Below are 12,492 nucleotides of genomic sequence, written 5' to 3' on the forward strand. Positions count from 1 at the left end.
TGGTGGTTTTAATAGTAATGCTTGGTTGGTGTTAACGCAGATTTTAAATACAGAAAAGGGTCTGTCATATAATATAATTTGCTAAAAACAACAGTTATTGAATCCCATTAGCAGACGGGCAACTTTTCCTCCGTTCTCACTGGCCTATTAGAGGAGCGCACCGCGCAGCCAATCACAGGCTCTCACTGCTCAGCTCCACTAATCGTGGATTAGCTACAACCGACTGCAGTCCACAGCTCTGGGAGGGAGAGGTAGTCACTGCCATTCACTACTCAGTCTCTATTTTATTATTAGCTCACTTGGATCTGGCAGCAGGGCTTTTTTTTTCCTCAGCAGCAGGGACTTTTTCATTGCGCAACCAGGTAGCTGCTCGTATCGGGATCTCAGGTAAAGGTGTGGGGGGGGGGTTCAGCAGAGAGAGGCTCGATGGCAGCGCTATCGTAGGTCAGGTAGGACTCAATTGATGGGCCCTTTAATTTAAATTCACACCGTCGTAATCTGGAGCGCCGCTCTCGTTTTTTTTTTTCGCGTCCCGATGTTCAAGACGGCCAATTACCCGACGGTGGATCCCGCGCCCACCATCATGCACGGCACTTGGCTGAACACGGGCTGCCGAGAAAACACGCCCGTGGCGGTGGAGAAACCCAAGAAAAAGGCGTTCAGCTTGGTCAAAATCATGTCTCTGAGCAACAAGAAAGGGCACGGCCAGCATCCGCACCACAACAACAACATGCCCTTTACGATCCACTGTCACATCGGCAAAGAAATAAAGCACATTTGCAGCAACTGCAGCCGCGGGAACGACACGCAGGACGGTGAGTAGGCTCTGGTTTCGCCCATAGTAGCCCTGCGGTACCGCCATCCAGGATAGACTCTCATTATGTGGAGATAGCCGTGCCTGTGGACTCCTGCATGCGCGTCTGACAAGCAGATCAGGCGCTCCTCCATCATTAAATGTGCTCTGCGTCTCCTTCATGTGTCTGCTTGTGCGCTGATATTCTTGTTTTAAATGGGTCAGTCAGTGGATACCTTTAAACACACAGTGATTCACTGTTGCTGTTGTGGAAACTGCCTCTGACTGGATCAGAACTTCTCCTCACAGGGCTGGGCTCTGACTTGCATAGCTACTTGTTGGTTTGCTTCACAAAAAATACACACATGAATTATTAATTATCATGTGGGAAGCTTAAGTATTTCTCCAGTTGGCCTGTTTAGCCTATAGATGTCTTCAAAATGGCATGAAAGTGTGAAGGCTGTTTGCACAAAGCCATGTCATTACATCATCACTCAGCCATCTTGGTATGCAAACAAGTGTTTTTAATTAAAAGCAGCCACATCAGTGTGTTTTGTCTTGCAGTAAGCGGAGAGAATGTAGGTCATATGTAACACAATGTTGACAGGACGGACATGGAGCTGGTGTGTGCCTGATGTCTTGAAATGGTCACCTGGCTTGACAACATTTTAATCACTCTGTCTGGATACTTGGAGAGAGATTTTCCCCCCTTTTTTGTCTCTCCTCTGGCAGGATTTTGTTAAAATTGTGATTTATTACATCATCAAGATAGTCTGGTTCTGTGTTTTCTGCCTTTAAATGGGTCAGTAAAAAAGACTGGGTAATGATGAACACAGTATTTGAAGATCATTAGTCTTTTGCAACAGTCAGACTCAACCCCCTTTGCATAGGGAATATGCAGAGGGTTCATCTTCACATGATGCACCAAAAAGCAATGACTGAATTGTTTGACTTTTCCTTAATTTAAAGGGATAGTTTGGATTATTTGACGTAGGGTTGTATGAGGTACTTATTGATACTCAATGTATTAACTACAGTAGATGCCAGTCAGACAAGCAGAGAGGAGCAGCAGTATTGAAGCTAAGCAATGTCCTGCTGTGGACAGGGTCAGCAACCAAAGGTGTTTTAGCCACAAAAGAAGGTCCACAGCTGCCTTGGTCTGTGAGTTAACTTGTGTTTGTTGTGTGGGTTTGATGAATATGAATTAACCGTTTAAAACATCGAAAAAAAAATAACAAATCGAGGCAGCAGTAGACCAGCAACTCTCATGTTCTGTGAGGTAAAATAACAGATTTCGCCTGTGTAGTTTGGTTGGCTTGAAGATAGTGATATTCCCATGATAAGACAGTGGTTTCCTGTCAGAAAAGTCTGTCTGACAGCAAAGTGAAGCGATGAAAATATTCTAAATAAAGCCCACACTTAAACTGATATAATTTTTTTAATTGGCTAAAATTTCATTTTACTGCTGACACCGTCAACAGCGGTACATTGCTTAGCTTCCATGCTGCTTCTACAAACTGTGAGCGCACCAACCGCCATCTACTGCAGCCAATACTGGATATAGATAAAAACCTCATGCAGCCCCACTAAATATAATCCAAAATATTCCTTTAAGTTACTAAAATTATGTACAGTATATAGAGCTGGATGTTATTTACCTGTTGGATGTTTTTTTTTTGTCTTCACCTTTTTTTCTACCTTTTGGACCTCTTAATGAAGTAATTTGAATCTCTGCTGGATTCGATTAGCATTGACTGTAGAGCTATTTATAGAGTGGTGTGGTTGCAGGATTGCTAAGATGGTTGGCTCTGAGGCACCGGAGCATTCGAGTGATGCTCCATGGGACTGATTTCCACTGAATTACTGTCACATTATTTATCCTGCTGCTGTCCCAGTGCCCCGGGGAGGTGGCTGGCCTGCAATGTGATACGTCTATGTTGGCAAACATCGTGAATGTGATGTAATTATTCAACCAGCACATTCCCTGACAGCGAGTGATGGGGGATGATCTGATGCAATGTGGTGCCACTGACAACTGATACGCTGTACTTGAGGTCATCTCGCACATCTAGACTCCAGTTGATCCAGTCGTTAAAACTCTTGTCTTTTCTAGGTTTCTCTTGGTTTTTGTTTATTTTTTCAATTAGTGTTGTATGCTCACACTTGAAGGGATTGTTCATATTTTTTTCAATGGGGTTGCATGAGGTTCTTATCCATAGTCAGTGTATTATCTGCAGTAGATTGTGATCTACATGCCTCCAGCTTGGAGAAGCAGCAGAAAGCTAATCAATGGTCTCCTGGGGACAGAGTCTGCGGCAAAATGGATTTCAGTTGCCTAAAAAATGGCATTTGGTATTTTTATTGCTTTACCTTACTGTCAGACAGCCTTGTCTGACGGTAAACTGCCATTATCTCACACTCAACTAGACTCCATTGGCAAAATTATTCATTTTACCCTGCAGAACAGGGGAGTTGCTGGTCTACCACTGCATGGATCTGTTCATTTTTATGTTCTTGTGTCACTTCAGTGATTTAAAAGGTTAGATTCACCAAAGTCCCACAAAGTCTAGTAAAGCCCCGACATACCAAGTTAACTTGAAAGATTCCTTTTACACCATGTTTTTAGCCTAAATCTCCACTGTAGATCCTTAGCTTGAAGCTATGTTCATGTGCGCATGCACACCGTCTGAACTGAGTGAGTGTGTGTGTGTGCAAGTGAATGACTTTTTGGGGCTTTAGGAGACTTGGATTACACCAGACACTATTTTCCTGTGAAACTCCAGCAGTGTTTTGTGGGCTAAAAAGCCAAACCCGACCTTCAGTCGGCATGAGGGTGAGTAGATAATGACTGACTTTTTATTGTTGGGTGCACTATCCCTTTAAAAAGATGGTCTGTATGGTATCAAGTGTGATAAGCTATGCTGTGTCATCTTTCACGTGGTGTCTTTGGTGAATTTGTCCTAACCTTTAAAGAGTTACACCTAAGTAAGTCCCTCATATAATCCCACTTCAAAAAACCTGAACTATCCCTTTAATGGACCACACAGCAAATATACTTTTTTATACTTTCTGGACAATTTTCCTACCTTTTAGGCCGCCATTGGCATTCATTCCTACTGCAAAGACTTGAACCTGTCAAAGTGTGATGCGTCTGCTTTCATTGTTGTCAAAATTGGGTCGTGGTTTTTCCCACAAGGCCATGAATCCTGATGTCTGGCAACGCAAGACTATGCTGTCATTGCATTTGCAAATAATGATGTAAGTTTGACAAAAATAAAAGTAGACGTGATGGATTACTCATCTCAAGCAAGTATTACATCTCAGCTACTGCATGGAAATGAAGGGAAATATGGCTGCCTAGAAGGTACAGACTTGAGCCTGACCGATACTGGTGTTTTGGGGTTGATACCAATATTTGGGAGTGAAAATATTCAGATATCCATATATCAGCTGATATTCTTGGAGGCAGGATATTTTACAGGGTTTTGGAATATTTTTTTTATTCAGAACTTTTTCAGAGAAAAAGAGACAGAACACTGAGGTGGTCAACTAACGGGAACATTATCCGCCTCTTCTCACCCCTCCCTTCACATGTAAGAGAAAAATAAACAGGAAGAACAATCGCTGCACTCACACTGCACAGATTTCTCTGGTCATCTGCTGATGCAGTTACATTTTTACAGTATACTGAGACAAATGTTTAGCTGAAAATAAAAGCCTTTGAGGTGTCGAGCCAGGTTTCACAACAAGGAGGTTTCTCTTAATTCCAGACAAAGTTTTCCGATGTCTTCTGTTCACGATGGTGTCTGTTCTGAGGAGCCTAGAATGGCTGTTTCTAAATTAGGAGATGGATCGTGTCCATAAACATCTGAGTGGCAATGGAAAGCCAGAATTTGTGGAGTCTGGTGCAGGACCAAAACAGATATTTTACAGTTTAATAATAAGCTTTATTGTCCAAGAAAGAGGATCAAATAGATATAGTCCAGTATCGGTTGACCAATAAACTGGTCAGGCTCCAGTACACCGTATGAATTATATTCTGAAATCTGAAATACTTGCATGATCCCATGAGTTATAATTTAGGCGAGAAGAATGAAGTTGTTTTAGTGAATACTTTGTTGATTTGCTTCTGTTCTTGCAGTAACGCTTAAGAGTTGTCACAATACCCAAATTTTAAACTTTAATACAATACTAATATTAAAAATGTACTTAATGCCTCTTTCAGTACCACAGCAAACAGAAAAAAACAGAAAAAGCTCACAGAATTGGCTAATTTTGTTTCTCTTTTTAAAAATAAAAAATAAAAAAAATTAACAACTGCTGTAAGCCAAATTTCAGGCAGGACAATAAAGACCTAACTGAGGTCTTGAATATTTAGCTGATTTAGCTGTTAGTTTAGTTTTGCAGTAACAAGATTAAAGACCGAGGCAGAAAAACACATCTTCCATCTTAGTTTGCTGCTAGCAATATTCAGTTTTTTAGATCTGTTCACAAGCTGGTGAGTCTGTTTTCAGTTTGAATACCTCTTTATGATCATTCGTCTGGAGCTAAAACCTTCAATTGTGTCTTCTCATCACATGGGAGTATTTTGCATTTGCCCTTGTGTCTAGTTTTTTCTGTACGCGGGGGCTGTTTGCAGCCTCGGATTACAGCATCTTTTAAACAGAACATGTACTCGCCATTCATTTATTTAATAGTTTGTGTTTGAATAAAATGCTTAACATTTGTTTTGATGTCCAACGGTATGTAACAGTCTGAAGGGCCGGGCCTTGTGAATATTTGATGAGGAGTAGAAAGATTCCCCCTTAATGAGGTGCTTATCAGTCTGTTTAGTGTGATTTGGCAAGCTAATGCCAAGTGCTCCGTGTGATGCAGCTTCAAACTGTTTAGACTCGGAGCATATCCTCCGTAATGCTATCTGATATGCAGGTTTGTTTATCCTCTCCAACCTCATCCAGTTACGAGGGAATACAGGAGGCCACTTGGCACAGATTTTGCTGCTTGGATCTTTGTAAGCAAAAGTGTCTGCTGCATTCACTGCGAGCTCTCCTGCACAACTACCAAAATATCACCACCTCTGCATCCTCACCTAAACTAGACCCTGTTCCTTTTATTTATTTCTTTTATTATTTTTTTTGTTCCTTTACAGCTGAGGAAGTAGAGAGGCTGGCCGCCATGCGTTCCGAGTCCTTGGTTTCTGGCACCCACACTCCACCCATCCGTCGTCGGAGCAAGTTCGCCACTCTGGGACGCCTCCTCAAGCCCTGGAAATGGAGGAAGAAGAAGAGCGAGAAGTTCAAGCAGACCTCTGCAGGTACATGACTTTTTCTGTGATTCCACGGTATGTTAGAGGTGCAACATGTGAGAATTTTGGATCAAAAGTGGCATCACGCCGAAGAAGTTTGTGCATTGTGTTGCAGAGATATCTACTGAAGTTAGCATGCTAACGAGCTAGCCTCAGCCTGTCTTGTTTTGTAAAATTACTTTAAACCTCAGGATGCGATAGTGTGTCGCTGTAGCGTCCAGTCTGCCCTCAGTCCAACAACGCTGAGGTGGTGTTTGTTTAAATTTTTTTTATTTGAGAAAGGACGATGTACATTAATCAACACTGGAATGAATTCAAATGTATTCTAGCCAGGTTTAGCTCCATGGCCTCTGGAGGTGGGCGCTGACTGATGCCTGACCTTCCTCTCGCGTCTCTCCCACTTAGCACCTGAACCCGCCACGTCTTTGCCGTCTCCAGGGTCAGAGTCCTAGTTGGAGACGCTTGGTATTATAGACCCTGTCGTCAAACTGGCCTCTGTCATTCCCAGAGGCTGTGTTTGGTCCTTAGAGTTAACTTAGAGGAAGCTGAATCTACTAGCTAACGGCAGCTACAGTTAGCATCAGCAGTTAGTGGTTACTCTGGTAATGTCCTGCCTGTTAACTGTTTGTTGTATGAATTCGAAAGGTGGCCAATTCTTGCATATTGCACCTTTTTAATATAAGCACAAAAACACACATAGGTGACACAAGTATTATAAACAACCATGGTTCCTCTTATTTTATATCCTGCCTGGTGGTGGAAAGAAATCCAGAGCATATCCTTTGGCCATAAGAAAAAATATTAAGTTTCAGTCTCCAGGGTGATTTGAAAATGCGGCAAATTGATTCAGCAAAAGTGCAGCGTTGGAGTTTCATGTTTTGAGGTCTCTTTAGAGTTCCTTTGATCTTGTGGCCCAGTGTTGTCAGGGGCGAGTGAAGGACATGCTCCCTTCAGATGTGGCTGCTGTATTTATTTTCCTCGGCTGACACATCCTGAATTCTGCTGTCAGCCCGGTGGACACGAGGAGACACTTTGTCAGACTGCGTCTCGCGGGTTGGAAGCAGAATTCTCACTTTTGTAGAAGACGGGCTGTTGCACGGAGACCTGAATCCGGCCTGAGCGGGGACAGGATGTTCCTGTGTAGTAATCTTATTAAATTAGCATTTTCCAGGAGTGAATTTGCTGAATGAATAAGTTTCTGTCTGATTTAATCACATTGTGCTCATGGCTGCTCTTGAAGTATTGTCAGGGTTGGGAGGGTGACTTTAAATATGTATTCAGATACAAAAATAACCTATTAAAACATATCACTACCCTCATCCAAGTATCACAATATTTAAGTACTGTAACTGGATTACTTTCTGTTACTTTTGGATTACTTTAACTAAATATTAAATCAAGATTGTAAACTGGTTTTCATTACTTGTTCTTATACACCGCAACATTAAATTAACACTCATTTTCCTTTTTTAATTTCTATAAAATTGTAAGACAGTGTATTTGTCAAGGGAGTCTGGTGGCTTTGACCAGAGTGATATCAGACAGTTTTTGTAATCTTTAAACAAAAAAGATTTTTAATATGGTGTTAAAGTAATAATATATATTAAATAATTTTATTTGTCATATTGTAATTGAGTTAACTCATTATACATATCTCAGCATTTGAGACCACAGTTGTGGGACATGAACAAATGCTTGAGGTTTTATCAAGTCACATTATTCAGTAATGCATTTTTTACAACAGGAAGACATAACTTACCGTGATCTTGCTTCCCTTTTCTGATTTAAAGACAAAATAATGGTGAAATTTCCACCCACTGAAGATTTTTTTTCACTGGTGGTCACGATAGTGAATTGACAAGTATAAGTTTAGCTGTTTTCACTCAAGACCAGAGAATTGTACTTTATTTTAAAATGGGTTTTAAAGTTGTAAACCTGACTTTTCTACTAAGTTCATCAGTAATCTGATCTTTTTTCCGTGACTGTAATGAATACAGTTACGTTTTACTCTATTCCAATTATGTTGCTGTGTTACATGTAATCCATTACTCCTTACGCCTAATATCTGGTCATCACTTTACACAAGCACAAAACATTTGACTTCTTGGTTGATGTTACCTTTTAGCCGCTCTTTAACTGTTACTGTTCCCACGCTGCTGTTTGGCTGTAGTTTGTATTCCTGCCCCAACATGGTCCCCCTGTCTCTCCAGCAGGGCAAAGGGTTATTTTTTGTAAGGCATAAAAGTGGTGATGAAATCTATTTTTTTTGTTTGTTTGTTTTAAATTCTTGATTTCTTTAATGTATTTTAATGGAGTGCGTACTTGATGAATCATGGAGATGTTTTGTGTTCATTGCTACATTCATGTGTGCTCTTTGATAACAGCATCTCCCCTGTTGTGGTGAAGGACAATAATCAAGAGCCGAGCAACAAAAGGCCTTTTTGCTGTTACAATGGTGTTAATGCACAGTGGAGTTGAGCAAAAAAAGCGCTCTTCATCGCTTTTGTTATCTGCTTGTTTTGTATGCATAATGCTGCTGTCTCCAAATAATTCTTTCGCTTTTGTTCTATTCAGTCCTTTTTGATAGCGCCATGATGGTGGATTGTGACCTGCCACTATATCTCGCTGGAGTGGCCTCTAAGTGGAATTTCTGCGTCATTTCAAGCTGTAGGTGATGTGCAATCTTGCAAGACGCACCGGTGATCAAGCAGGTTCCTCAGCCGCAGTGACGCCATTACGACTAAACACACTGTCACATCAATTTCAGCGAGAGGCATGAACCCCAAGTCTCACATGAGAGGAATGTAGCCTGCACTTGTGCAGCAGGCAGTGGAGGTGTAGAGGTCGCGCAAGCATCAGCCGGTGCAGTAAATTCGAATGACAGGACATGGCTCAGGGATTTTTGAACCGCAGCGGTCAACACATGCACTGTTGCACCTAAATGGAGATTTAAAGGAGCAGTTTTTAAGAGTTAGGGGGAATATTGGCAGAATATGGTATATAATATCCATCCATATGTTGTCATTGGCACATAATCACATCAAAATAAGAAGCATTATCCTTTTGTTTCCTTGGATCGTACATCTACACAGAATTGCAGGTCCTCTGCCACAGAGTCGGCCATGTTTTACCGCCACATTTCTTCAGCTCTAGAAAGGACCTTTTGTGGGTGGCGGCTGGTTGCAAGCAACCGCACTGCTAGACACCACTAAATCCTACACACTGGTCCTTTAAAGCTGCTCTAATAAATACTTTTATGTAAACAGTAGCTCAAATCACTCTGAACGTGGGACGTGAAAGGGGTCGCTAATAATAATGAACCAACTCTGCTGTTTCCTTCAGCTTTTTAGAGCGTTTTAGTATTTTTTGGAGCTAGTTGTTTTGGTCACATGGCTCACACTGATCTGTTTCGTTTCACTCTTTGTGTTCTCATCAGTCTCTTTTTCTAGCCACAGCAGGCATCTGTTTTCAGCGAAAAAGCTATGAAAAACTCATTGTTTGCTACCGGCTCAGCACAAAACACCAAACAAAGTTAACTGGTGAACATAGCGGAGCACTGAGCAGCTAAAGAGACAGATATTTTTAAAATATTCCTCAGACGGCAGTGAAGACCAAAACAGAGACAGATAGAGTGAATATTGAAGTTTTTGTCACGTCAGAAACTGTGCCTGCTGGACACTTTCATCTTCATCTTTTGGATATCCAGTCCAATTACTCCAGTTGTGCCACAAGCCATTAAAGGAAAACTTATGAAACCATATCTTGGTTCACTCCTATCAGCCTCTTTTCCAGCTGTCAACAGTTATCTGTTTTCAGCGGAAAAGGTCTGATAAGTCCGTTGTATGCTACCTGCTCAGTATGAATCGGCAGATAAAACTTAGCTGGGGAACATAGCAGAGTATTTATTAGCTTAAGAGCAAGATATTTCTCTCAGAAATCAGTGGAGACCAGAACCAAGCAACGTAAGGTAGATATCTCAATGTGAAAAGTGCCCTGAGATGACTTTTTTATAATCTGGCCCTATGCAAATAATAAGTAAGTGAATTTAATTAATAAAGAGCTAATTTTAGAGTTTTTGTCAGGTCTGAAATGTGACTCAAAATGAATACCAATGTTGTGTATCTGCTGGATGTAAATGAGCAACTACTGGAACAGTTCGCCTTTTCATGTGAGCTCGTTCAGCTTTATAAGACACTTCTCTTCAGAGTTTCATTTACTGCGATTGTGCCGCAACCCATTAACACAAAACGAACAAAACCAGATCTTTCATGGACCTGCAATCAAGTAAAATTAAAGATATCTGTGTATTGAACGATTCGCATGTGATTTCTAACCACATTTTCACAGTATTTGCAAAATGGAGAGTAAGTAACCCTCACCTAATGCACCCTGTTGTTAGCTGGCTGTGTCAGATAATTTATTCCATTCAGATGGTTGAGCAGCTCTAGGCTTGAATCCAGTGGTATGCATGAATAGGTAACAACAGAGCGAAGTGTGGAGTGGATTTTGAACAGGCATACTTGATGAGATTTTCTACCAAAACCTTAAATCTGAGTAAAAATGAAAAATGAGAAATCTGATAACTGAAACTGATCACTTTCAGAAAGATGTCTAGTTACTGTTGGCTTGTTATCAGACCTACCCCAACAAACACATCTCGGTGTAATTATTCACATACTTTCAGTCCAAATCAAGCATTTTGTTGTGATGAGAGCTGTGTCTAGAGGAGCAAACTTCAGCTTACCTAATCAAGGAAACGGTATCGACTTCAGTTGACCTGTAGCCCCACTATTGATTTGTGTTTTGTAAATGGAACATTGCACACAGTGTCCATTTGTCCCCATTGAAATCGTTAATGCTAAGATGGCAGCCTGTTTATTACTGTCCTTAAAGCCTGGACTGGAATGACCTTATTTTAACCGATATGAGAAAGCTGCGTCCACATAATGACCAATGCTTGACTTAATTTATTGTTCTAATACTTTGTCAGCTGGCGGCTTGAGCTTGAACTCCCCAGAGGGCATTGTTAGTCATTTGTCAACCTGTTGCTGAAACAAACAGGGAAACTGAGCTGTATGGTGGCATTTTACATTCATTAGAGACAAAGGTATAGTGGCGACTCCTGCTGCACTCCTGTGATCTTGGACTGCGCGGCGTCTTCTCGTCTCTGCAGATGTCTTACTGTTGATTATGTTTCCTGTGTCAGTGGGGAGCAGACCAGCCACCGGGCATGCAGATGTTGTCGATGATAATTGGACACCGAGCACAGCGGAGGATTATGAATGTGTCGTGATATTAAGCAGATGAAGGCCAGCTCTGGGGGACTGTGCTCCTCACCTCAGGAAGGAAGGAAGGAAGGAGTGAGGGGAGGGCCTGACGGTCGGACGTCTTATCATGCTGTCTTATCGTGCGCAGTACACTCGTGTAGCGAACCCGCATCACAAAGATATCACGCGAGGCGGAGATTCATCAAAAGAACATGCATGTGGTAGTTTGATGTTATCTTCATTTGTAATTCTAATCTCATTAGTTAGGAGATTTCCTTATAAGGAGCAGTTCACTGGCTTACTAAAACAAATGTCACTTTACAAACCTGTCGTATCCTTTTGTGTGTGTCAGGGTCTCATTCCACCGCATCCAGGCTTCTGAGCTGTAACGCCTGAGCTTCTCATTGATAAAAGACCCCATGAAAGTTTTAATACAGTTTCTGTGAGGCTCAGGCTGAAGAGAATTGCCTCGGTAAAAGCCTCCACTCTGAGCTACTGAGCCTCGGGGCTGGTAGGATGTGTTCTGACTATCTGGGTCACTTCGCAGTGGAATATATTCTCTCTAAAAAAACTAAGTGTAGTGTTCTCAGATCAATACAGGCTATACTCAGATATGCCAGTTTCATTTAATATGCTCTCAGCTGCGTCTCCCTGATGAGCGTCTAATCTTCTCATCTTGGTGCAGACCGAGTGGCTGGAGCGTTGGACACCGTTTCGGGCCGTGGTGGACCGTCCAAAATAGAACTTGGTTGATGTTCAAGGTGACTTGGAGGACAGTTTCTCGTACTCTGATGTGAAAGATTGCTTTGTGTTCTTTGTTTGTTTAATATTTCAGTTGGTGTACCTCAGCTTTACACGCACATTCACACAGATCTGACGGCTGATGGTTTCCCATTCTGGATCAAAGTTAAATATTTGGAGTGAGCGGCAGTTTTTATCCGCACTGTTTTTTTTTTTTTTTGTTTTTTTTTGTATGGCCCTCTCAGGACCTTCCTGATGAAATGAACATGAAATTCCACTTCTTCTTGAACTCTATTAATGCCTTCATTAAATATTAAACAAAATGTTGTTTTTTAGCAAGACCAGCCAGTGTTTTAACTCCTGACTCGGGAACTGCTGTGTTCACT

At 41.5% G+C, this 12,492-nt stretch overlaps 1 protein-coding gene across 2 annotated transcripts in view; it reads left to right on the plus strand.

Moving 5' to 3' along the window:
- LOC146317710 (phosphatase and actin regulator 1-like) overlaps positions 1–12,492 on the plus strand; it is a 66,803-nt gene that overhangs the window by 31,105 nt on the left and 23,206 nt on the right. Inside the window, exons 1-2 of one of the 2 annotated variants that reach the window (XM_084732247.1) lie at positions 227–815; positions 5,943–6,107. In XM_084732247.1, the coding sequence (XP_084588373.1) occupies positions 536–815; positions 5,943–6,107 (445 nt within the window). In that variant the 5' untranslated portion in view covers positions 227–535. Of the gene's footprint in view, positions 1–226; positions 816–5,942; positions 6,108–12,492 lie in introns of those variants that run through there. The other variant, XM_084732248.1, reaches the window with a different exon arrangement.

This window comes from Lutjanus erythropterus, chromosome 12, assembly GCF_056507025.1.
Source record: "Lutjanus erythropterus isolate fLutEry1 chromosome 12, fLutEry1.hap2, whole genome shotgun sequence".
Classification (NCBI taxonomy): Eukaryota; Metazoa; Chordata; class Actinopteri; order Lutjaniformes; family Lutjanidae; genus Lutjanus; species Lutjanus erythropterus.